General features: G+C 37.3%; 3 protein-coding genes across 3 annotated transcripts; 1 reads left to right on the top strand and 2 right to left on the bottom strand.

Moving 5' to 3' along the window:
* Nucleotides 1-1,393: 1,393 nt before the first annotated feature.
* Nucleotides 1,394-14,172, bottom strand: SrpRalpha (signal recognition particle receptor alpha). Its single transcript, XM_090103604.1, has 10 exons — nucleotides 13,983-14,172; nucleotides 13,609-13,861; nucleotides 13,022-13,138; nucleotides 12,540-12,669; nucleotides 11,695-11,836; nucleotides 10,724-10,853; nucleotides 10,239-10,381; nucleotides 3,771-3,926; nucleotides 3,124-3,328; nucleotides 1,394-2,193 (listed from the first exon to the last, which is right to left on the bottom strand). The coding sequence occupies exons 1-10, from the start codon at nucleotides 14,097-14,099 to the stop codon at nucleotides 1,763-1,765; spliced, it is 1,824 nt and encodes a 607-aa protein (XP_089959730.1). The 5' UTR covers nucleotides 14,100-14,172; the 3' UTR covers nucleotides 1,394-1,762.
* A 2,148-nt stretch (nucleotides 14,173-16,320) lies between these two features.
* On the bottom strand, nucleotides 16,321-17,633 carry LOC149907235 (uncharacterized). The gene is made up of 6 exons (XM_090103827.1): nucleotides 17,577-17,633; nucleotides 17,373-17,458; nucleotides 17,050-17,284; nucleotides 16,851-16,922; nucleotides 16,653-16,732; nucleotides 16,321-16,548 (listed from the first exon to the last, which is right to left on the bottom strand). The coding sequence occupies exons 1-4, from the start codon at nucleotides 17,631-17,633 to the stop codon at nucleotides 16,851-16,853; spliced, it is 450 nt and encodes a 149-aa protein (XP_089959953.1). The 3' UTR covers nucleotides 16,321-16,548; nucleotides 16,653-16,732.
* A 3,065-nt stretch (nucleotides 17,634-20,698) lies between these two features.
* On the top strand, nucleotides 20,699-24,338 carry Rpn2 (Regulatory particle non-ATPase 2). Its single transcript, XM_090103603.1, has 2 exons — nucleotides 20,699-21,364; nucleotides 21,724-24,338. Exons 1-2 carry the CDS (start codon nucleotides 20,845-20,847, stop codon nucleotides 24,201-24,203), a joined length of 3,000 nt encoding a protein of 999 aa, XP_089959729.1. The 5' UTR covers nucleotides 20,699-20,844; the 3' UTR covers nucleotides 24,204-24,338.
* The last annotated feature ends 1,217 nt before the right edge of the window (nucleotides 24,339-25,555 follow it).

The following is a 25,555-nucleotide window of genomic DNA, read 5'->3' as shown; positions in this document are numbered from 1 at the left end:
TTAATTATGCAGTGTTGAGACAATAAACAATTTTGTTATAAAACAGCGCTCATGCTGATATATATATTTTTAAAGTGAAACTTTTATTACATCGTCGTCTCAAACTTTTTGGTCTGTGTAGCGCATGTCGCGTGTATCGCGGCTGCCGAGTAGGTATACCTACTCGGCAGCCGACCGACACGCGACATGCGCTACACAAAGCAGTGTTCGGAACCGTTCGAACAGTTTCACTTTTACCGTGGTTTCATAAAACCACACAACATTTTTTTCTATCATCCCATCAAGTGAAAGTAACTGGTACGGGCATGCCTGTTTATACCTGCCAACCTAGCATTTTGTCCAGGTAAATATTAGAAAACCCTATGACTGCACATTCTGTAGGTTTCATACTTCAAGTCTAATAATTTTTTTTATTATCTTGATAAGTACTGCAATTAATTTTTTTTTAAATTAATTAAAATGGCCTGTCCAGGATTTTTTCAGTCAACCCATCTATAATCGATTTTTTAATAGACTACATTTATTATAAAATTGGTCTCATTCTATTATCACGCCGGTGAAGGTCGACCTATATTCGGATCTTAGACCATGATGTAAGAATGAATAATTATGGACTACACAAAGGCACATTTTATATATTGACTCCTGGCACGCAATCTTTAATGAATATGGAAATGTGCAACTTGTGTGCAAAATGTTAACTTTTAATATATAGTATTTTTTCAAAAAATGTACGAAGACAATGATTATACAAGCAAAAAGGTGTTGATAGGTTACCAAAACAGCATTGTAATATGATCTTCAGAAACGGCACACTTGTAACCACAGATTTATATCTATAATATAAAAGTGGTAGGTAAGCGCATAACTCGAGAACGGCTGAACCGATTTCGTTAATTATTTTTTACTAGCTGCTCCGCGCGGTTTCACCGCCGTGGCTCCACTCCTGTTGGTCTTAGCGTGATCATATATAGCCTATAGCCTTCCTCGATAAATGGGCTATCTAACAACGAAATAATTTTTCAAATCGGACCAGTAGTTCCCGAGATTAGCGCGTTCAAACAAACAAACAATCAAACAAACAAACTCTTCAGCTTTATAATATTAGTATAGATGAAATTCCTTCAAGTACGAGAATGATTCTTATGGAGAGAAAACGTAAACATGTACCACGGGCGAAGCCGGGGCGGACCACTAGTAGTTTTACTTATCTTATTTACACCTTTCTACTTATAATAATATCATTGGACGTAGATATAATAATGATTTTCCTTAATTGCACAATGTTCTACTATCTTAGTTGTAATAAATATTCGTAAATAGTACTTGTGTTTGCAATGAAAAAATAAATAAAAATGGGTTATCCCATAAAATAAAAATAAAACAAACAAAATAATGACAAAATAAACATTTATTCAACATAATTATAAGAATCCATAACCATCAACAATAGAGAGAATACATTGTGATACCTCATTTTTGGCGTTCAAAAAAACAAAATAAAAAAATAAGTACGGAAACTATAATATGGCGGTTCTTTATATTCATAGACATACATCAGAGAAACAACCCAGATGAAAAAGATAAACCGAAAGTGCGGACCATAGACTACACAGTAAACAAACATATGTACGTAATGTATTCCATAGATTAGATATTATCTATGGTGTATCATTGTCTATGGTGTTTAGATGTTCCATTATTCTAAATTTAAAAAAAATCCGCACGTCTCCCCATATGTATGTTTAAAATGGACCCAAATCTACTTCATTAGCGCATGTACAACCGCGTTCGCGTTCAGAGCTTTCAAATCAGTATACGTCTGTCCCGTCCCAACGAACACGATTGGCTGACCCGTGATATACGTCATAGATATGGCCGCACCAACTTTATCGTCAATTGTATCGAATTTTGTTAAGACAATTCCATCTATAACATGTGGGTTCGATGACGAACTGTGGTCGGCTAACGCTTGGTTGAATTTCACGAGTTGGTCGACGGCTTCGTTGCCAACTAGGGCTTCGCCAACAAAGAGAACTAAGTCTGGTTCATTCACTTTAATGAGTTTGGCCAGAGCTCGCATAAGGGGCTCGTTATCTTGCATACGACCTGCTGTATCGATAAGAACGACATCGATTTTTGAGTCCGCTGCGTAGCGTATTGCCTCCATGGCTATGCCGGCTGCGTCTTTGCCTGTACAAAAAATTAATAAATAAAATTGGGTAATTCTTCTCTTTTGCTTGATTATTATCAATAAATATACGAAAAAAATGGTTAAGTCTGTAAAGTCAAACGATAGTTGAACGTGACAACGGCCTATTGTGCTTCTTTGTCGCTCGTTCCGCGCTCTCGCTCGCACTTCAAGCCTTACATGGAACGCCTCAGAGCGAGGTAACGCCGCATGAGTCATGTTTTTTCGTGCTTGCAGCCGGCTGTATCGAATAAGACGTTGTCAGTTGTCACGTCAAAAAAATTACAAAATGACTACATAATAATTTTTAAGTTGGGTAACGAAAGTGCGTACATATTGCGTGCGCAATATTACGTGTGTGTTGACCTATCGCTTGTGTTTTGTGAGCATGTTTATACTTGGGTCTGTTATCGTATGTTTGTGCACATGTTTATAGTTTATACGTATCTGTGAATTTGTACACACGTTCTTACGTACGTGTGTGCGTATATTATATGCGGCATGTTTATACTTGTTTTTCTGTCCGCATATTCGACATTCGTGTATTATATGTGTTTGGTGTCTGTTTGTGCGCATGTTGATACAAGTATATATGCATTTTTTATATGTATGCGTATATGTGTTTATGCCCAGGAACTTGCATATTTTAGCTGCTTTAGATCTGCGTTTATAATCATTTAAAGATGACTGTGGAGGGAAATATTATTGAAGTGAAACTTTTTAATCGGGGTTGGAAAAAAAATTTTGTGTAACATTTTTTCGTTACGCGTAACATTTTTCCGTTACGCTCCATCTTTTTCTAATCCTACCACGCGTGATTCGACGTATTTCTGTAAAGTTGCATATAGTTAATTATTTTTTGAAAAATAAGGTCATCTTACGTGTGTACACTAGTACACGAACACATTTTTTATTTTTTACCATATACATACCATATCCCTTCTCATACAAATGCACCATGCGTCGTCCATGCGCGTGCGCAGGGTGCAATGCATCGAGCCGACGTGTGTGTGTTCTCAGTTGTTCCACTGCGCCCGCGCGGAATGTGTCGCAGGCCGCTATGAGAACGGATAGATCGTTTTCGATCAGCCAGAAACAGATTTTGGCTAGGTTTGTTGATTTGCCGACGCCGTTTACCTGTGAAGGGGGTGTTTTGTTAGATTAGGTAATTAATTGGGTTTGGTAATAAGTTTATGTGACAATAAATAAAAAGCCCGTTTATTTCCAATCTATAAGAAACGTTTTGTTACCAGTGGCTTATGTGACAATATTAATACAAAAAATAAACTATTGGAGCATCGATGTGGATAAAAACTCTCTGATCAAGAATTCTCTGATTGTTTGTATTCAGAAAAAAAGACGACAAAAATTGTATTTAACGTTTTTTTTTATGTGTACACGTAAAACCGATTTCTGGCGTCACAAACGCCGCGGCGTCAAATCGAAATTAATTCATATCAATATTGTTGATGTTTCACATCTGTCAGGCATCCCGTGACGGCTCATTTTTTACACTTTTTTATAATTTTAGTAACTTTTAACAAATATCGAACTTATTTTTTATTTTTTTCATACTTACCCCACAAAACGACATAACATAAGGCCTGCCCTGTTGTCTTGCATGCAAGCAATCCCTCAGTATATCCACTCGACGCTTGGGCGATAGTATCTGCATGAGCGATGACGTCAGAGTCGCTTTCACTGTTGTGGCTACACTTTCGAATGTTCCTAGCACCTGGGAGGAAATAGACGATTAATTGTAAAAATCACTACATAGTATAAAACAAAGTCGCTTTCTCTGTCCCTATGTCCCTTTGTATCTTTAAAACCACGCAACGGATTTTTATGCGGTTTTTTTTAATAGATAGAGTGATTCAAGAGGAAGGTTTAAGTATATAATTTATTAGGTTTTAGACAAAGCGGGCGAAGCCGCGGGCGGTAAGCTAGTTATGAATAAAACAATTTAGTTAATATTACAATAAAATAAACATATATTAAGTATACACAGCACCTGTTTTAGCTCCCTGACCTGTTAAAGCACGTCAGGGAGCTTTTACAGGTGCTGTAACAGGTCAGGGAGCTTTTACAGGTGCTGTAACAGGTCAGGGAGCTTTTACAGGTGCTTTCGCAGGTCAGGGAGTTGTAACAGGTATTTTATCAGGTTAGGAAGCTGTTACAGGTACTTTAACAGGTAAAGATGCTGTAACAGGTGCTTTAACAGGTCAGGGAGCTTTTACAGGTGCTGTAACAGGTCAGGGAGCTTTTACAGGTGCTTTCGCAGGTCAGGGAGCTGTAACAGGTATTTTATCAGGTCAGGGAGCTTTTACAGGTGTTTTAACAGGTCAGGGAGCTATAACAGGTGCTTTTACAGGTCAGGGAGCTTTGACAGGTGCTGTAACAGATCAGGGAGCTTTTACAGGTGGTTAAACAGGTCAGGAAGCTGTAACAGGTATTTTATCAGGTTAGGAAGCTGTTACAGGTACTTTAACAGGTTAAGAAGCTGTAACAGGTGCTTTAACAGGTCAGGGAGCTTTTACAGGTGCTTTCGCAGGTCAGGGAGCTGTAACAGGTATTTTATCAGGTCAGGTAGCTATAATAGGTATTTTATCAGGTCAGGGAGCTTTTACAGGTGCTTTAACAGGTCAGGGAGCTATAACAGGTGCTTGAACAGATCAGGGAGCTTTTACAGGTGGTAAAACAGGTCAGGAAGCTGTAACAGGTATTTTATCAGGTTAGGAAGCTGTTACAGGTACTTAAACAGGTCAGGGAGCTTTTACAGGTGCTTTAACAGGTGAGGGAGCTATAACAGGTGCTTTAACAGGTCAGGGAGCTTAAACAGGTGCTTTCGCAGGTCAGGAAGCTGTAACAGGTGCTTTAACAGGTCAGGGAGCTTTTACAGGTGCTGTTACAGGTCAGGGAGCTTTTACAGGTACTTTAACAGGTTAGGAAGCTGTAACAGGTGCTATAACAGGCCAGGGAGCGATAACAGGTGCTTTAACAGGTCAGGGAGCTTTAAGAGGTGGTTAAACAGGTCAGGAAGCTGTAACAAGGTTAGGAAGCTGTTACAGGTACTTTAACAGGTCAGGGAGCTTTTACAGGTGCTTTCGCAGGTCAGGGAGCTGTAACAGGTATTTTATCAGGTTAGGAAGCTGTTACAGGTACTTAAACAGGTAAAGAAGCTGTAACAGGTGCTTTAACAGGTCAGGGAGCTTTTACAGGTGCTGTAACAGGTCAGGGAGCTTTTACAGGTGCTTTCGCAGGTCAGGGAGCTGTAACAGGTATTTTATCAGGTCAGGGAGCTTTTACAGGTGCTTAAACAGGTCAGGGAGCTATAACAGGTGCTTTCGCAGGTCAGGAAGCTGTAACAGGTGCTGTAACAGGTCAGGGAGCTTTTACAGGTGCTTTCGCAGGTCAGGGAGCTGTTACAGGTATTTTATCAGGTTAGGAAGCTGTTACAGGTGCTTTAACAGGTAAGGAAGCTGTAACAGGTACTTTAACAGGTCAGGGAGCTTTTACAGGTGCTTTAACAGGTCAGGGAGCTAAACCAGGTGCTTTAACAGGTCAGGGAGCTAAAACAGGTGCTTTAACAGGTCAGGGAGCTTTTACAGGTGCTGTAACAGGTCAGGGAGCTTTTACAGGTGCTGTAACAGGTCAGGGAGCTTTTACAGGTATTTTATCAGGTCAGGGAGCTTTTACAGGTGCTTTAACAGGTCAGGGAGCTATAACAGGTGCTTTAAAAGGTCAGGGAGCTTTTACAGGTGCTGTAACAGGTCAGGGAGCTTTTTAAGGTGCTGTAACAGGTCAGGGAGCTTTTACAGGTGCTGTAACAGGTCAGGGAGCTTTTACAGGTGCTGTTACAGGTCAGGGAGCTTTTACAGGTGCATTCGCAGGTCTGGGAGCTGTAACAGGTATTTTATCAGGTTAGGAAGCTGTTACAGGTGCTTTAACAGGTCAGGGAGCTTTTACAGGTGCTGTAACAGGTCAGGGAGCTTTTACAGGTGCTTTAACAGGTCAGGAAGCTGTAACAGGTGCTTTAACAGGTCAGGGAGCTTTTACAGGTGCTGTAACAGGTCAGGGAGCTTTTACAGGTGCTTTCGCAGGTCAAGGAGCTGTAACAGGTATTTTATCAGGTCAGGGAGCTGTAACAGGTATTTTATCAGGTCAGGGAGCTTTTACAGGTGCTTTAACAGGTCAGGGAGCTATAACAGGTGCTTGAACAGGTCAGGGAGCTTTAACAGGTGCTTTAACAGATCAGGGAGCTTTTACAGGTGGTAAAACAGGTCAGGAAGCTGTAACAGGTATTTTATCAGGTTAGGAAGCTGTTACAGGTACTTAAACAGGTCAGGGAGCTTTTACAGGTGCTTTAACAGGTGAGGGAGCTATAACAGGTGCTTTAACAGGTCAGGGAGCTTTTACAGGTGGTTAAACAGGTCAGGGAGCTTTAACAGGTGCTTTCGCAGGTCAGGGAGCTGTAACAGGTATTTTATCAGGTCAGGGAGCTTTTACAGGTGCTTTAACAGGTCAGGGAGCTATAACAGGTGCTTTAACAGATCAGGGAGCTTTTACAGGTGGTTAAACAGGTCAGGAAGCTGTAACAGGTATTTTATCAGGTTAGAAAGCTGTTACAGGTACTTTAACAGGTCAGGGAGCTTTTACAGGTGCTTTCGCAGGTCAGGGAGCTGTAACAGGTATTTTATCAGGTTAGGAAGCTGTTACAGGTACTTAAACAGGTAAAGAAGCTGTAACAGGTGCTTTAACAGGTCAGGGAGCTTTTACAGGTGCTGTAACAGGTCAGGGAGCTTTTACAGGTGCTTTCGCAGGTCAGGGAGCTGTAACAGGTATTTTATCAGGTCAGGGAGCTTTTACAGGTGCTTAAACAGGTCAGGGAGCTATAACAGGTGCTTTCGCAGGTCAGGAAGCTGTAACAGGTGCTGTAACAGGTCAGGGAGCTTTTACAGGTGCTTTCGCAGGTCAGGGAGCTGTTACAGGTATTTTATCAGGTTAGGAAGCTGTTACAGGTGCTTTAACAGGTAAGGAAGCTGTAACAGGTACTTTAACAGGTCAGGGAGCTTTTACAGGTGCTTTAACAGGTCAGGGAGCTAAAACAGGTGCTTTAACAGGTCAGGGAGCTAAAACAGGTGCTTTAACAGGTCAGGGAGCTTTTACAGGTGCTGTAACAGGTCAGGGAGCTTTTACAGGTGCTGTAACAGGTCAGGGAGCTTTTACAGGTATTTTATCAGGTCAGGGAGCTTTTACAGGTGCTTTAACAGGTCAGGGAGCTATAACAGGTGCTTTAAAAGGTCAGGGAGCTTTTACAGGTGCTGTAACAGGTCAGGGAGCTTTAACAGGTGCTGTAACAGGTCAGGGAGCTTTTACAGGTGCTGTAACAGGTCAGGGAGCTTTTACAGGTGCTGTTACAGGTCAGGGAGCTTTTACAGGTGCATTCGCAGGTCTGGGAGCTGTAACAGGTATTTTATCAGGTTAGGAAGCTGTTACAGGTGCTTTAACAGGTCAGGGAGCTTTTACAGGTGCTGTAACAGGTCAGGGAGCTTTTACAGGTGCTTTAACAGGTCAGGAAGCTGTAACAGGTGCTTTAACAGGTCAGGGAGCTTTTACAGGTGCTGTAACAGGTCAGGGAGCTTTTACAGGTGCTTTCGCAGGTCAGGGAGCTGTAACAGGTATTTTATCAGGTCAGGGAGCTGTAACAGGTATTTTATCAGGTCAGGGAGCTTTTACAGGTGCTTTAACAGGTCAGGGAGCTATAACAGGTGCTTGAACAGGTCAGGGAGCTTTAACAGGTGCTTTAACAGATCAGGGAGCTTTTACAGGTGGTAAAACAGGTCAGGAAGCTGTAACAGGTATTTTATCAGGTTAGGAAGCTGTTACAGGTACTTAAACAGGTCAGGGAGCTTTTACAGGTGCTTTAACAGGTGAGGGAGCTATAACAGGTGCTTTAACAGGTCAGGGAGCTTAAACAGGTGCTTTCACAGGTCAGGAAGCTGTAACAGGTGCTTTAACAGGTCAGGGAGCTTTTACAGGTGGTTAAACAGGTCAGGAAGCTGTAACAGGTATTTTATCAGGTTAGGAAGCTGTAACAGGTACTTTAACAGGTTAAGAAGCTGTAACAGGTGCTTTAACAGGTCAGGGAGCTTTTACAGGTGCTTTCGCATGTCAGGGGGCTGAAACAGGTATTTTATCAGGTCAGGGAGCTTTTACAGGTGCTTTAACAGGTCAGGGAGCTATAACAGGTGCTTGAACAGGTCAGGGAGCTTTAACAGGTGCTTTAACAGATCAGGGAGCTTTTACAGGTGGTAAAACAGGTCAGGAAGCTGTAACAGGTATTTTATCAGGTTAGGAAGCTGTTACAGGTACTTAAACAGGTCAGGGAGCTTTTACAGGTGCTTTAACAGGTGAGGGAGCTATAACAGGTGCTTTAACAGGTCAGGGAGCTTAAACAGGTGCTTTCGCAGGTCAGGAAGCTGTAACAGGTGCTTTAACAGGTCAGGGAGCTTTTACAGGTGGTTAAACAGGTCAGGAAGCTGTAACAGGTATTTTATCAGGTTAGGAAGCTGTAACAGGTACTTTAACAGGTTAAGAAGCTGTAACAGGTGCTTTAACAGGTCAGGGAGCTTTTACAGGTGCTTTCGCAGGTCAGGGGGCTGTAACAGGTATTTTATCAGGTCAGGGAGCTTTTACAGGTGCTTTAACAGGTCAGGGAGCTATAACAGGTGCTATAACAGGTCAGGGAGCTTTTACAGGGGCTTTAACAGGTCAGGGAGCTTTAACAGGTGCTTTCGCAGGTCAGGGAGCTGTAACAGGTATTTTATCAGCCCCCCTAGTCAAGTGGCTTTCTGTTAGCGTAGCGTTCAATAGAATAGACTACGAATGTATGAGATTGACGTAACCTGTAGATACGTTTAACTACAGCCTACGTCAATCTCATACATTCGTAGTCTATTCTATTGAACGCTACGCTAACAGAAAGCCACTTGACTAGGGGGGCAGGTCAGGGAGCTTTTACAGGTGCTTTAACAGGTCAGGGAGCTATAACAGGTGCTTTAACAGATCAGGGAGCTTTTACAGGTGGTTAAACAGGTCAGGAAGCTGTAACAGGTATTTTATCAGGTTAGAAAGCTGTTACAGGTACTTTAACAGGTCAGGGAGCTTTTACAGGTGCTTTCGCAAGTCAGGGAGCTGTAACAGGTATTTTATCAGGTTAGGAAGCTGTTACAGGTACTTAAACAGGTAAAGAAGCTGTAACAGGTGCTTTAACAGGTCAGGGAGCTTTTACAGGTGCTGTAACAGGTCAGGGAGCTTTTACAGGTGCTTTCGCAGGTCAGGGAGCTGTAACAGGTATTTTATCAGGTCAGGGAGCTTTTACAGGTGCTTTAACAGGTCAGGGAGCTATAACAGGTGCTATAACAGGTCAGGGAGCTTTTACAGGTGCTGTAACAGGTCAGGGAGCTTTTACAGGTGCTTTCGCAGGTCAGGGAGCTGTTACAGGTATTTTATCAGGTTAGGAAGCTGTTACAGGTGCTTTAACAGGTAAGGAAGCTGTAACAGGTACTTTAACAGGTCAGGGAGCTTTTACAGTTATTTTAAGTATGTGTGTGTGTCTCTTTTACTTAAAAAAAGGAGGTAGTTTATAAATTTCATGCAAGATATTTCATTTAATGGCCGATTTCATTGTATCTAGGTATGTTTTGTTTAGCAAGTATGTCTGTCAAATGTGTGAAAATATATGGTTAAGAAAGGCAATTCAAAATAGCTTTTCTTAATTATGTGCTAACAAACATTGAATCAAATGCATTAGCTAGTGTATAAACTATTTTTGAAGTGAAAACTTCTTTAGCGGCGTTGAACACTTTTTCTGTAATGGGTATAAAATCTTAAACTCGCGTCAGGACACGTGACCTGATCGAAAAAGCATAAGACGGATGGATATCAAATATGCTCAACGTTAATAATCAAGTTTTCACTTCTGCCGGCACTCCCGGAGTGCAACCCGTCTTTTTTTTAACATTAGAGTCTATAAGACTTTCCTTACCTTTCCTTCCAACTTAGTAGCGACAGAATCACACAGTTTGTTAGCGATATCAGCGGCCACATTCTTGCCAATGAGATGGTCTCGCATTTTATCCAACACTGGACGCATTTGCTCCTCGGTAAGAGCTTTAGATCCAACCAGACCTGTAAAAATATTAATAATAAAGTTTTCTAATACATTGAGCAATAATTATTTCCTTTTTTAAGTATAAAATAGGTCGGATGTGACAAGATTGTTTTTGTTGGTTCTGTATCCAAAAATTGCAATACGAGACAAAATATGAGTCTATTAAAATGTATAGTAAATGCAAAAATTAAGAAAGTTTACTTGAAATGAAGGAAGATAAATTCGTAGTTGATCCAGCGAAATTTTGAACATTTTTATTTTTTTGTATAGTTTTTCAAACACAATATTTCCTTACAACAAAAACAACATGCGTCAATCTCATACTGCTCATACACACAAACATACAAGCCACAACTCACCCTTAAACATACTGAACATGCCACCAGACTTCTTTGGCGCTGGTTTCCCGGTTTGTTCCTCTTCTTCACTGCTCGAGTCTTCAGACTCAACTTCTAAATCGCGTATAGCACCCGTCATTTGGCCGACCAACTGGAAAATATATTATTGGTTGAAATTGATATTTTTTATGGCATTCAAATCTTCTTATATATAAAAATGAATCGCAAAATGTGTTGGTAAGCGCATAACTCGAGAACGGCTGAACCGATTTCGATAATTCTTTTTTTATTATATTCCTTGAAGTACGAGGATGGTTCTTATGTAGAGAAAACCTTAATATGTACCACGGGCGAAGCCGGGGCGGACCGCTAGTGCTTAATAAATATAAATTTATAAAGAATAGAAAAAATTCGATCACGAGGCGGGACTCGAACCCGCATCCTTTCGCGCCATTCCGGAGCGGATGCCTGACCAACTCAGCCACTCGTGACCCGCCAGAGCAATCGAATTTATTCTATACCTTCAGTTTAATGTGTCTAAGGGACACTGGACACACCGCACGCCATCTATTGAGATGATTATTTTATTTATTTATTGGTGTCATATCTTCTATGCAATACATATTTAATCGTTATAAACTTGGTTGTTTTAGTGTGAATATTCATCATGTTCTATGCATTTTGCAGAACGAATCTTATTAAAGTTTAGGTTTAGTGTAGAAGTGCAAAAAAATCTTTCCATAAAGTTGTATAGGTACATTAAAAATAAATCTTTGCTTAACATTGCACACCTTTGTAATATTGATACATTGCGTAATATGATATTACACCATTATTTAAAAAAAAAACATGATTCTAGCAAAACAGAATTTTCATAATAAAAAAGTATAACAATCACTTGTCCAGTACAGTATTGTTTTTTTTTTGTCGGTTTACCTTTCATTCATCCTTCAAACAATATAAGATACTCAAATCGCTGAAATATTTATTACCTGAGTGTCAGCAGCCACTTCAACATCTCCCTCCTTATCGGTACTGAAGTCGAGAGTGGGCAGATCCCTTGAATCACCGCCCAGTTCCCACACGCGCGGCTTTTTGGTGCGATCCACCGTTTTCGGACTTTTCGGGGACTTCCTGTTGTTTTTAATTCATATTTTTTGTTATTTTTGCATACATATATGAAGAAATGACTGTATTTTATTAAAAAATTAAACAATCTTAATAAAGTACTCATAAAAATACTTATAACTAATAGCTTGAAAATATTAAAAAATATCATTACATATAACATGAATGAACATTTTTCTCATACAAATAATGCAATTGAACTTTATAACATAAAATAATTTTTGCATTCAATCAAAGTTTATTTATTTATTTATACTCTTTATTGTGCTGCCAAAATACATAAAATACAAACAAAACTTATTCTAAGAGAAAAACAGCACAGAAGGCGGCCTTATCACTTAAGAGTGATCTCTTCCAGGCAACCAACTGATAGAAGGAAAAATAATAAACTAGAAATAGGAGGTAGGTAGGTAGAAAGTATACGCAAAGATAAATAAATAATAATGTTATACAAAGATAACAACAGTTTATTCCTTACTGGTATAAAAAACTTATGCGATGTCAAAGGACATTCGGATGGAACGAAGTGTTAAGTTAGAGAGAGACAGACAGAGAACCACGCGCACACCTTATATCTCTAGCAAAAAGTGTTGTGACAACTTTTCGTAAGAATTTTTTCCGTCTAGCCCCCTTTCACAACGCGCGATAAGGAACTACATTCCAAAATAAATCATATAAAATGCTAAAAACTATATTTGTAATAACTTACTTTACTTCTTTCTTGCCTTTTGAGGCTAATTTCTGAGCGAGCTTGGCTCTGTTTGCGGCTATAACATCATCTTCCAATTCAGGAGACTCCTCAATCTTCCCATTTGCAACCTTATTTTCTACTATTTTCACTGAAAAATATTTGATTTATCTTTTTTTATAATATTCCTATTGTATTTTATCAAACAGAATAATTATTATTGTGTTGAACAAAAGAGTATCAATTAGATCAGTTAGTATAGGAACTCGAGTTCAAGTATCTAGTCGTAGGAACCATGTCATTAATTTTTGTGACAAGAAAAATGTATTCAAACTAACTACTCAGTTAATCAATCTTACCAGGAAATTTTGAAGGAAGACCTACATTATCACTGCATTTTTTATTGTGTAGCTCATAAGCAGAAATATAACTTTGAAACTTTAAATCTAATTTCAATGAAATGTATTGTTTTGCCTATTTATTTTTATAGAGAAAAAATTTACCTGATTTCTTATTCTTCTCATCTCCTTTCCTTTCTATCATAGATGCAACAGTTTTTTTAGACTTCTGCGAGTCTTCAAATGTTCTCATCTGTTTTGGTAGTTTTGCTTGTGACTTAGCTGAAAATGAAAAAAAATGAATACATGTAGATGTGTACATATAAAATCTGGAAAATAATAGAGCTGCGGTGACAAAAGTTGCTCTTGCACGCTAGCTCTAATTAAACATACCATTTTCATTTAATTACCAATTTAATATTTATATTTAAAATTGAATATTTAACTACAACAGTTAAGTGCCTTTTTTAGAGTCTTCCTTATAGTGTAGGAACAATGTGTATTAATTATAGGATAACATGAGTCATCTATAAGTGACCAATAATTTCTATGCATTTTAAAATTGATATAAGTGAATAGAATAAAACATTCTACAACTTTGCTATGTTACAATATACAAAGGAAGAATAGTATTGCATTATTGTAGGATATGATTGTAATACAAGTAATACTAGTTAAATAATATGAAGATAATATGAAGATAAGATAATGAATTCACACATTTATTGCGTATTTAGAATACAGGTACTTACCCCATGTTTCACATTGCTTAAGTATGTTATCAAAGGATGTTTTGAAATCAAAATCTGTGATAAATCTCCCGCTTTGCAAATCATTCTTGTACTTATCCCTGAACTCCAAGTGAACATCATTTAGGAACTTATCCACGTATGATAGTTGAAGGATTTTCTGGTACGCGACCACGAACACAAGCTCGAATTCGTTATCAAGCTTGTATTGCAATGTTAAGGCGTCATGGTTATACGAATTGTTCCCCGAACGCTCCTAAAAGAAAAAATTACTTAATTAGTTTTAAATATTTAACATTCTAAACAGATTATATAAAGGCGACCTTCATTAAATATGATTAAAACGTAAGCAAGGGCTTCTATGTTAATGAACTTACTTGTAATATCACATTTCGTATCAAAGCATTCACTGACGGTGAAAAAATTTCACTCGTGCTTTGAAAACACCACAACACAATACCTCCTTTACTAAAAATGCTAAATAAGTCTAACATTTTGTGGAATTTTACTAAAACAATATACTGAACACAGTAAAGCAGCTGTTCCAACACTCAAGTCACGTCAGGCGTTGAATGACACCACAGAATGACACTAAAATGACAACACACACGTGAAATGTCGAGAACATGACACGACGAAGACGTGCAAAAATTAAACATGTAAAACACTAAACTTGCAAATGATACTAATTTTTAATCGATATCATTAGTTAATTATACAACGAAATTAAATAATTGTGCACAATCTCAGTGCACAATATTGTTAAGAGATATAAGAATTAATTAATTTTTAGAAGATTTTTGGTATTATTTTACACCAGTGCAAACTTAGCACCCCATCAATGGAATTTTGGGTCGAAAATGACCTTGATCGTTAGGTCCCCGTTAGGTCCTTTAAGGTCCCACAATTTTTTCGTTAGGTCCCCTTTAGTTTTTTTTTAAATAATTTTTTAAATTTTAGGTATAAAAAAAAATGCACTTTAGCACCCCATCCATAGAATTTTGGGTCAAAAATGACCTCAATCGATAGGTCTCCGTTAGGTCCTATAAGGTCCCACAATTTTTTCGTTAGGTCCCCTTTAGTTTTTTTTTAAATAATTTTTTTTTAATTTTAGGTATAAAAAAGTTACACTTTAGCACCCCATCCATAGCAAAATTGGCAAATTTTATCAAAATCGTATTCTTTACCGTTAGGTCCGTATGGGCTCATCATTGAAATTGTTGAATTATTTATTTTATTAAAATTATAAAATAATAAAAACCTGCGCATGCGCCTTAGAGCATTAAGGCATGCGCACATCATACATAAACAGCGCGAAATTTAAAATGGTATCGTTTCATTTATTAAATAAATCTATTGTTCTGAGAGTGCTTATTTATTAAAAACCTACTTTTCAACCTAGAATTAAAATAACCTGGTATTAGTGTCAATCTATGGTGTCAATATATTTTTTGTAGCGGCCACAGGGCCACACTACGGTCGAGGTATAGATTCGGAAAGAATAACATGCAACAAATCATTAATTTGATTCGGGATGACCTTCGCGTGGACACTCGAGGGGGCGGTATTCCAGTGGAACTGCAAGTGATGGCAGTTATTCGATATTGGGGCCGGCATGAGGTAGATGTGACTTGTGCTCTAGTTTTGGATATATACAATAGAAAAGCCTGTATAACGATCTATTACATTACAGATCCAAGAAGATTGTGCTGACATTCACAGAATGAGTCAACAGACACTTTCCCGTTTGTCCCGAAATGTTGCTATTGCGTTAGCTTCTAAAAGTTCGCGTTATATTAATATGCCGTCGAACTCAACCGAGGAAGCCAAAGCAATTAGGAAATTTGAGGCCATAATATGCGGGATGAAGCGTATCATTGGTGCAATAGATTGCACTCATATTAAGATACGCAAAGTGAGTGGAGAGGCTGGACAGTACTATGTTAATAGGAAGGGACATTACTCCATTAACACTCAAGTATGAACATTGTACAATAACATTTTAGTTTGATCATAGTGTATTTAAAGTAATAAATTTTCATTGTTATGTGTGCTATTATGTGTTTCTAATTTATAATAATATTGATGACAATAATTACAGGTAGTATGTGACTCTGACCTTAAAATCTGCGATATTGTGTGTCACTGGAGAGGAAGTACACATGATTCCCGCATATATAGAGAAAGCTCAATAAAGCGGAGGTTTGAGGAGAATGAATTTCATGGGAAGCTGATTGGAGATAGCGGGTATCCTTGTACTTCGCATCTTCTAACACCAATATTAAGACCAAGGACACAGGCAGAAGAAAGGTACAACCTGAGTCACATACGAACGAGGAATACTGTAGAGCGTTGCTTTGGGGTGTGGAAGCAAAGATTCCGCATACTCAACGAAACAATGCGAGGGTCTCTGCAAGTGATCAAGACCACTATTGTTGCTTGTGCAGTTTTGCACAATTTAGCAATACTCTTTAATGAGTCTATTTTAAATCAAGGTATTTGTGCAAACTAATATGTAAACAAAGTATATTTAATAATGCCAATACATAAAAAATAAGCATATTTTAATTCTTTATTTTGTATTTTTCTAGATCCTTCAGGCCTTGAAAATCAATTATTAATCGATCCAACTATCCCTGATAATATAGAAGATGAAGACGAAAATATAAACAGGGCCATTTATATTGAAACTTATTTTAATCAATAAAAACCATATTTTATTATTTTTCAAAATTTATTTTTTTTAAATATTCCTCCTCTAATGCAAGTATTTGGAGCTTCTTCTCGTGAAGCTCCCTCTCTTGTTCTATTCTTAATAGGTGAAGCTCCCTCTCTTGCTCTATTCTTAATAGATGCAACTCTTGTTGTTGCTTCATTAATTCCTCCCTGCTTTTTTTTGCAAGGAGGAATAATTGATGCTCGTAATTGGAATTTGATTTCCCACTGTAAAAATAACATAAACATTAAACATTATTTCACATAAATCACAGCTGAACAATAAGCACAGGAAATTTCATGAAATTCTATTTTCAACATTACATACTTACGTTTTTTTTGGTTTAGCTTTGAAAATATGATGTGTAGGATTTATACGTGGCAATTCAGTGGAGAAATTTGGCAATTCAGGCTAAAAATAAAAAAATAATAATTATTTTAAAATAATATAAATTTTATTTATAATACTGATATTTTTGTATAACATAACTGATAAAAATATTATACAAATTATTATATAATATGATTACCTATGCATGTGCAGTGCTTTCATCATTTTCATTCAATTTCAATGTATCATCAGCAGACTCCTTAGTAACTTCCTATAAATATATAAAATATAATTACTCAATCTCACAATAAAAAACTATATATGCATAGCGCTATTATCCCTTAATGGATATTCCAAATTAAGGAATAATAGCAGTAGAAAATGTAAAAAATATAAACCTGTTGGCCATGTGTTGCATCGCTATCGAAAGGATTGTTATCAACCACAAACTCATTAGGAAGAGCTGCTATAAGCTCTTGATCTTCAGGCGGAGGACTTGGTGGCGGAGGTCCCCCGCCTGTCATGTTTCTTGCCGTTCTAAATTTGTGTTCCGAAGCCTTAGCTTTCTTCAAATTCCTCCACTGATTTTGTATTTGGCTTAAGTCCCTTTTATGGAGTGAAATGATATTATAACTGAAATATAAATACAATAATAATGTTATTACACTGTAACAATTTATTAAATACAAGAAACTGTTAGAATAAGTAAAACTAAAATAACCAAGACAAAACATCTTCCCATGCAAGTTTTTTTGCTGTATTTGTATTAGTCGACGTATCCTTATTCTCTAATATAATATGTGCTCGCTCGAGCACAAATTATTTTCGAAGCACTTTCTAAAGAGCAATATATATTTATTAATAAGCATTAAAACATGTAAGGAAATAAGTACATTCTATTAGATTTCTTGTGTACATTACGTACCTTATCCTCCTCACTCCAATTCGTCGAACGAGAACGTTTATTGATCATTGAACTCATTTTAAATTAAAACTGAATTTGAATTTATCAAAAATCTCAAATCTGTACAAATGTTTGAAATTTGAAAGTTATCAATATCCTGTCAGTTAAACGTCATACAAAATAAAGTCTACCATTCATATTTGTCAAAAAGTACATTTTTAGTCAAGTTTTACGTGAATAGCGGGTTTTATTTCGATAATGTTACTAGAAAAAAATACATATATTGACGTAACTTAGTTGAGAGACTGCTGAGATAGGTTTATAAGTACCTAAGATTATTTTAATCATTGTTTAAGGAGTTGAGAGTTATTTAACTGAGAGGTGTTTATGCAACAGATCAGTCAGTTTTTATAAGTAAAGCTGGTAATTTTTTACGACATCACATTAGAAACCTCAAAAATAGCAGTACTTCTCCACTATTTAATGGATGTTATTATACATATAAACCTTCCTCTTGAATCACTCTATCTATTAAAAGAAACTGCATCAAAATCCGTTGCGTAGTTTCAAAGATTTAAGCGTACAAAGGGACATAGGGACAGAGAAAGCGACTTTGTTTTATACTATGTATAATATAATAATGATAGTGATAGCACAGTATTACAATATTATTTCCTACAGTAAGGAAACGCCTTTGATGTCGCGCGATGCCGCCGCCAGCGCAGGTACTTACGCTGCCACACGAAAATACGCTAGGGTTGCAACAAATGGGAAATAAAACAATTGTGATTATTAATATTATGATGAAATCATTTATTCATATGTACATTCAAAATAATTGCGATTATTAAATCTGATGTAATCATTTGTTCATAAATATATAATTACAGATATTGCACTGCTAAATATTATTTACGTGGACACTTTATTTTTGGATGTTCTTAATTGTATATTATACCATTTAAGAAGTAATGCATTCGCATTGGGATGTACAATCTGATTAGAAAATAATGAGGACAACATATACATAGCTTTGATTTTAATTCAACAGATACAATTATTAATACAATCTTTCTGAAATATTGTTTCCTTCTGGGATTTCAATGTAGATTTACATCCGTAAACGGAACAGTTTTTGCGCGCCATAATAGAATATGTAAGTACCTATGTATAATAAAATTATTACACAAAAAATACGACTGCGTCGTCCTTTCGCGATAGTTAATGCAAACTCAGCGTGATTGCATTAAGCGGCCCGCGTCGCCCGACCCCCCGCCAGTTCCCCTCCGTTTCTCTGCACAAGTACATTCGTCGCCATACTGTAGGAAATATGGTGATACTGTGGTGATAGTCCGGCTAACGAAAGATAAGACTGGAAAAGGCGGCAAATTCAAAAAATCATCATATTAAGGTAACCTAATGGTAACTTAGGTTATAGTTGGAAATAAAGTTTTGATACTTTAATTTATTATTACGAGCTTTGTTTTTTTGAGAGATTAACAACCTCTACAAACTCTTCATCTATATAATATTATATATATGTAATCTGGTACAGTTATCTGATACAGATAAAAAAAAGAACAGCTAGTGAAAGTAATAAAAAACATAATAAAATACAATTAAATTTTGTTTAATCAATATAATCATATTAAATCTAAAAGCCGCGTTCAGCCGCGAATAAAGAATAAGAATCACTATCATTATCTCTGACATCATTAACTCTTCCATTTCTGCAGTTATTCCATCTTGTTTTTTTTGTACTGCTCTTCAACATGAATAACATGGTTCGGTCATAGAAGAAATCTCGTTGAGATACTGATTTTGTGTCTTTAAACATTTTGAACGGACAGATCGTTCAATTTTATATTGTTGCTTTAATAGTTTATAACTGGATTACTGGTATCATCCATGCAAAATAATAATAATAATATTAAACAAATCATATAATGTGCAATGCAATCAAGATGAAAAGTATCAAAATATCAAGTCACACTGTGTGTTTTTCCTTGAAAACTACATCTCTTTCAAATTGTTTCTTTTTAAATTTATTAATCATAGTTTAAAGTTTTCGTCATGTTTTCAACTCAGTTTTCAATTATTAGAAATCACTAAAATCCTAAGCTAAAATCGCAGAAAATAAAATCACTTTGACAAGCTTTGACACATCAACAACTCAGGTTTTAATGACAGTTAACTGTTAAGTGTTGCCAAATAAATTTTCGGAATAAAAAGCCAGTCTCATCTTTCGAACCAGACGTGACTAGTATAGATTTATTTATTGATTTAATAAATGAAACGATACCAATTTAAATTTCGCGCTGTTTATGTATGATGTGCGCATGTCTTAATGCTCTAAGGCGCATGCGCAGGTTTCAATTATTTTATAACTAGTGCCCCGGCTTCGCCCGTGGTACATATTTAGTATCCTATATCCTTCTCCTGGCTCTAAACTACCTCCCTGCCAATTTTCAGCTAAATCGGTTCAGCCGTTCTTGAGTTATAAGTGGAGTAACTAACACGACTTTCTTATAAATATATAGATTTTAATAAAATAAATAATTTAACAATTTCAATGATGGACCTATACGGACCTAACGGTAAAGAATACGATTTTGATAAAATTCGCCAATTTTGATATGGATGAGGTGCTAAAGTGTAATTTTTTTATACCCAAAATTAAAAAAAAAATATTTAAAAAAAAACTAAAGGGGACCTAACGAAAAAATTGTGGGACCTTATAGGACCTAACGAAGACCTATAGATTAAGGTCATTTTTGACCCAAAATTCTATGGATGGGGTGCTAAAGTGTAATTTTTTTATACCTAAAATTTAAAAAATTATTAAAAAAAAAACTAAAGGGGACCTAACGAAAAAATTGGTGGACCTTAAAGGACCTAACGGGGACCTAACGATCAAGGTCATTTTCGACCCAAAATTCCATAGATGGGGTGCTAAGTTTGCACTGGTTTATTTTACCTACCTATTTCAAAAGCTTGAGATTAATTTTGTATACAAGACACCTTAGATTTTTAAATAAAGAAAATCAATAGGTAGTGTATTTTACGTAGACAGAGAATCCGTATTTTATGCCGTGTTTATGCCTAGAAGGACATATTTTATAATCTGTTACTCTACGGAATCTTATTTCATGTCTGTGTCTGGGTCAAACAAATTTGTCAATTCATCGTGAAATGTGAATAGATTTCTAAAGATCGCCGAACGTTTATTTAGTGATACAAAGGCGAAACAATATTATTTTGAAGACAGTGTAAATTTAAAACTTATAAAATGAATATTACTTCAGCTGCGGGGATAATATCCCTGCTGGATGAACCGATGCACGAAGTGAAGGAGTTCGCCCTAAAAAGATTAGATACCATTGTTGATGAATTTTGGCCTGAAATATCTGAATCAATTGAGAAGATCGAGATTTTACATGAAGACAAAGTCTTTTCGCAGCATCAGTTAGCTGCTTTGGTAGCCAGCAAAGTATACTATCATTTGGGTGCATTTGAAGATTCGCTTACGTATGCGTTGGGAGCAGGTGATCTCTTCGATGTCAACGCAAGGAACGAGTATGTGGACACTACTATTGCAAAGGCAATCGACTTTTATACACAGAAACGTAAGGCATTGTTCGTGGACAGTGCGGCGGAGACAATCGATCCAAGATTGGAGGCGATAGTCAATCGTATGTTCCAGAGATGTTTGGATGATGGTCAGTACAGACAGGCCTTGGGGCTGGCCCTGGAAACACGACGGATGGACGTATTCGAACAGTCCATTATGAAATCTGATGATATACCAGGTAATATTATGAATAACTTTTGTTTAATGTATTATGTCCTTTGTCTGTAATCATTTATTTGAACATGGAAGTTAAACATGTAAATAAGTGTAATGTAAAAATGCAACATATACCTAATATAAACTAAAACTTTGTATGGGCTAGGGCTAGTGTACGTTTATGAGATTTTCCTATACATTTTTAACTTAGTTACTTATACTAGTATAAGTAGGTAAATACATGTATTATGTATTATAAACACCTTAGAAAATGTTGGTCATTAAATTTCATTGGTATTATTATTTTTAATTGCATTTGAATTAAACTTATAGAATTAATATTAGAATCATTAATTTAATGCACTATTATTTTGATTTCAGGAATGCTTCAGTATGCTTTCCAAGTGGCGATGAGCCTTCTCCAAAACCGTGGTTTCCGCAGCACAGTCCTCCGATCCCTTGTTGGCCTGTACAGGGGTCTGAACATCCCCGACTATGTCAACATGTGCCAATGTTTAATTTTCCTGGAAGACCCACTATCAGTGGCTGAAATCCTTGACAAATTGACACATGGTCCTCAAGAATCTGTCCTTATGGCATATCAAATTGCGTTTGATTTGTACGATTCAGCCACACAACAGTTCTTAGGCAGAGTATTGCAGGCTCTCAGAGTCACAGCACCCATTCCCAGTGCTCTTGGTGGTAAACCTCAACCTCAAGGTGGACCTTTCCCTGAAGCATCCATGGAAGTAGATCAAGCCCCAGCAGAAGAAGCAAAGAAACCAGAGAGAGATATAGAAAGTCTTAATGATGAGGAAAAAGAACATCAGAAGAGGGTAGAAAAATTAATATCAATATTGGGAGGTGATGTGTCAATAGGGTTACAACTACAGTTCTTAATTAGGTCAAATCATGCAGATATGCTCATCCTCAAAAACACAAAAGATGCAATCAGAGTATCAATTTGCCACACAGCAACAGTTATTGCTAATGCATTCATGCATGCAGGAACAACAAGTGACCAGTTCTTAAGGGATAATTTAGAATGGCTGGCTCGGGCAACAAATTGGGCCAAACTTACTGTTACAGCATCACTTGGTGTGATTCACAGAGGTCATGAGAATGAATCACTTGCTCTAATGCAATCTTATTTACCTAAAGAAGCTGGCCCTTCTTCAGGTTACTCAGAGGGTGGTGGTCTTTATGCACTTGGATTGATCCACGCCAACCATGGTGCAAACATTATTGACTATCTTTTAACACAATTAAAAGATGCTCAAAATGAAATGGTGCGACATGGTGGTTGCTTAGGTCTTGGATTAGCAGCCATGGGCACACATAGACAGGACGTCTATGAACAACTGAAGTTCAATTTGTATCAAGATGATGCTGTAACTGGTGAAGCTGCAGGTATCGCTATGGGAATGGTAATGTTGGGTTCCAGACATGCAGCTGCTATTGAAGATATGGTTGCATATGCACAAGAAACACAGCACGAAAAGATCTTGCGTGGTTTAGCCGTCGGTATTTCATTTACGATGTATGGACGTCTTGAAGAAGCTGATGCTCTAGTTCAGCAGTTGTTGAGAGATAAGGATCCTTTATTGCGTCGCGCTGGTTGCTACACTATCGCAACTGCGTACTGTGGTACTGGAAACAACGATTCAATCCGTACGCTACTTCACGTCGCCGTATCTGACGTAAATGATGACGTACGTCGGGCAGCTGTAACCGCTCTTGGGTTCTTATTGTTCAGAACACCAGAGCAATGTCCATCAGTTGTGTCACTGTTGGCTGAATCTTACAATCCTCATGTCCGTTATGGCGCTGCTATGGCTTTGGGTATTGCCTGCGCTGGAACTGGAAACCGTGAAGCAATCGGTCTACTAGAGCCCATGGTCAAATTTGATCCCGTAAACTTTGTGCGCCAAGGAGCGCTTATTGCTTCGGCCATGATTCTTATCCAACAAACTGAAGCATTGTGCCCGAAAGTGACCTATTTCCGCCAGCTTTATGCTCAAGTGATTTCCAATAAGCATGAAGATGTAATGGCTAAGTTTGGAGCTATTCTGGCACAGGGAATAATTGACGCTGGTGGACGAAATGTGACAGTTTCCCTGCAAAATAGAACTGGGCATATGAATATGCTGGCTGTTGTAGGCATGCTGGTATTTACACAATATTGGTACTGGTTCCCACTGGCCCATTGCTTATCTTTGGCATTTACTCCAACCTGCCTTATTGCACTTAACTCTGACTTAAAGATGCCTCAGCTGGAACTGAAGTCGAACGCGAAGCCTTCACTCTATGCGTATCCAGCTCCATTGGAAGAAAAGAAGCGAGAGGAAAGAGAAAGAGTTACTACTGCCGTATTGAGTATCGCTGCAGCGCGAGCGAGAAGGCGCGCGCACGGTACCGATGGTTCATCCAGTTTGACGTCGTCATCGACATCTAAAATGGATGTCGATGAGGAAGAAAAGAAACCATCTAAATCACCAAACCCTAACATAACAGTTCACGGAAAGTCTGATAAAGAGGCATCTAGTTCTAAGGATGTGAAGAAGGAAGAGAAAGAAGGTGAAGCCGAAAAAGAAACAAAGGAAAAGAAGGAGCCTGAACCGAACTTCGAGATTCTAAGCAATCCTGCCAGGGTTATGCGTCAACAATTGAAAGGGCTCTCTGTAGTCGACGGATCTGGATACACGCCGCTCAAAGACGTGACCATCGGCGGTATTGTGATGCTCAATCACTCTGGCGATGGCGAACAAGTTCTCGTTGAACCGGTCGCCGCTTTCGGTCCTAAAACTGAGGAGGAAAAGGAACCGGAGCCACCAGAACCTTTTGAATACTTAGATGATTAGAACATTAATTGATTATAACTACCGTGTTATTATTATATGAAATAAACATGAATATAAATTGTAAAAGTACACAAAACTAACAAGTCAAAATTATTGTGCTTCGATTTTCACAAATAAATAATTCTGATTTTAAAATTTTGTTTTTTATTTAAAACTAGAGGTCCCGGTCACGTTGCTTCGCTCGTGGTACATATTTCGCAATAAAAGGTAGCCTATGTCCTTTCTCGGGTATCAAAATATCTCCATACCAAATTTCATGCAAATTGGTTCAGTAGTTTAGCCGCTCATATGCTTGAGAAAAAAAAAATGACCCCTTACTTAGCTACGCGCAACCACAGTTGCAAAAACACGATCGAGAATCTTGTTTCGCGCAACTGTGGTTGCAAAGCGACTTTCTTATTTCAATTGATTATAAACTCTATTTCATACTCTCAGAGTCTAATTTTTACGTATTTAAACCAAAGACAACTAATTGATTCGTCTATTTCTCCCCACAACCTTTCAAACAGAATTTTGGGAATATCTTAGTTTGTATCTTACGTCATCTTACGTGTCCAACAAGGAAGTGTTAAAATATGCCGTAATTGTTGTATTTTATTGATTTCTACTCGTGTTTACTTACCAGATTATTCTCTAACATGTGTTTTATTGTTATAAAGTAATACTTTAGTGACCGTTGTAATAAATATGTAATAAAGACGACTTTAAAAGTTAGTAGACTTTAGACGATTTCATAACTTTTTAAGGTATACGGTAATCATATATTGTAAAAATAACACAGTTTTGTATAGTATTATTACAATAGCAATCGATTACAGTCAATATATTTGAAGTACTCCTCTCGCGGAAGTCATAAATTAAGTTTTAATAGCGGTGCGTCGAACGCGCGGCGCACGTTCCAGAGCACTAGCAAAGTAGGCTACCTTTATTTTTTTTGCAAGCTATTTAGCGTATTTTATTTTTGCAACTGTGGTTGCGCAAAGCATATGAGCGGTTAGGCGTGATTGAGTAACAGACAGACAGAGTTACTTTCGCATCTTCTATACATATAATAAATCTGTAGAAGGGTCAATTCTGTACATTGAAAATATTGAAAAAATAACTAGCAGGGGGTGTTCCTGGATCGATACCAAACCCAAATATGTGATTAAAAAAATTTTTGTCTGTCTGTCTGTCTGTATGTGAAGACATCACGTGAAAACTAACGGTTCGATTTCGATGAAACTTGGTATAATTATACCCTTATTATACCTTATTATCCTGGGCGTAAAATAGGATACTTTTTATCCTGGAAAAATACGTAGAAAAAAAAATAATCTTAATTTTTCAGTTTTATCCATCTAAGACGTAGT

Source organism: Colias eurytheme, chromosome 7 (genome assembly GCF_061535395.1).
Source record: "Colias eurytheme isolate Ceu_HAF_F1 chromosome 7, ilColEury1 Martin Lab GWU primary, whole genome shotgun sequence".
In the NCBI taxonomy this organism is placed as follows: Eukaryota; Metazoa; Arthropoda; class Insecta; order Lepidoptera; family Pieridae; genus Colias; species Colias eurytheme.
The sequence above is the reverse complement of the archived record's forward strand: the minus strand, read 5'-3'. Positions and strand labels throughout refer to the sequence as shown.

Coding starts and splice junctions, on each gene's coding strand:
- Rpn2 (XM_090103603.1), top strand. CDS start 20,845: ATGAATATTACTTCAGCTGCGGGGATAATATCCCTGCTGGATGAACCG. Junction 21,365..21,723: donor GAAATCTGATGATATACCAG/GTAATATTATGA, acceptor TTTTGATTTCAG/GAATGCTTCAGTATGCTTTC.
- SrpRalpha (XM_090103604.1), bottom strand. CDS start 14,099: ATGTTAGACTTATTTAGCATTTTTAGTAAAGGAGGTATTGTGTTGTGG. Junction 12,670..13,021: donor TGAGAAGAATAAGAAATCAG/GTAAATTTTTTC, acceptor AATATTTTTCAG/TGAAAATAGTAGAAAATAAG. Junction 10,382..10,723: donor CATGTTCAGTATGTTTAAGG/GTGAGTTGTGGC, acceptor ATATTTTTACAG/GTCTGGTTGGATCTAAAGCT.
- LOC149907235 (XM_090103827.1), bottom strand. CDS start 17,633: ATGAGTTCAATGATCAATAAACGTTCTCGTTCGACGAATTGGAGTGAG. Junction 17,285..17,372: donor TGGGAAGATGTTTTGTCTTG/GTTATTTTAGTT, acceptor TTTATATTTCAG/TTATAATATCATTTCACTCC. Junction 16,923..17,049: donor ATGCAACACATGGCCAACAG/GTTTATATTTTT, acceptor ATATATTTATAG/GAAGTTACTAAGGAGTCTGC.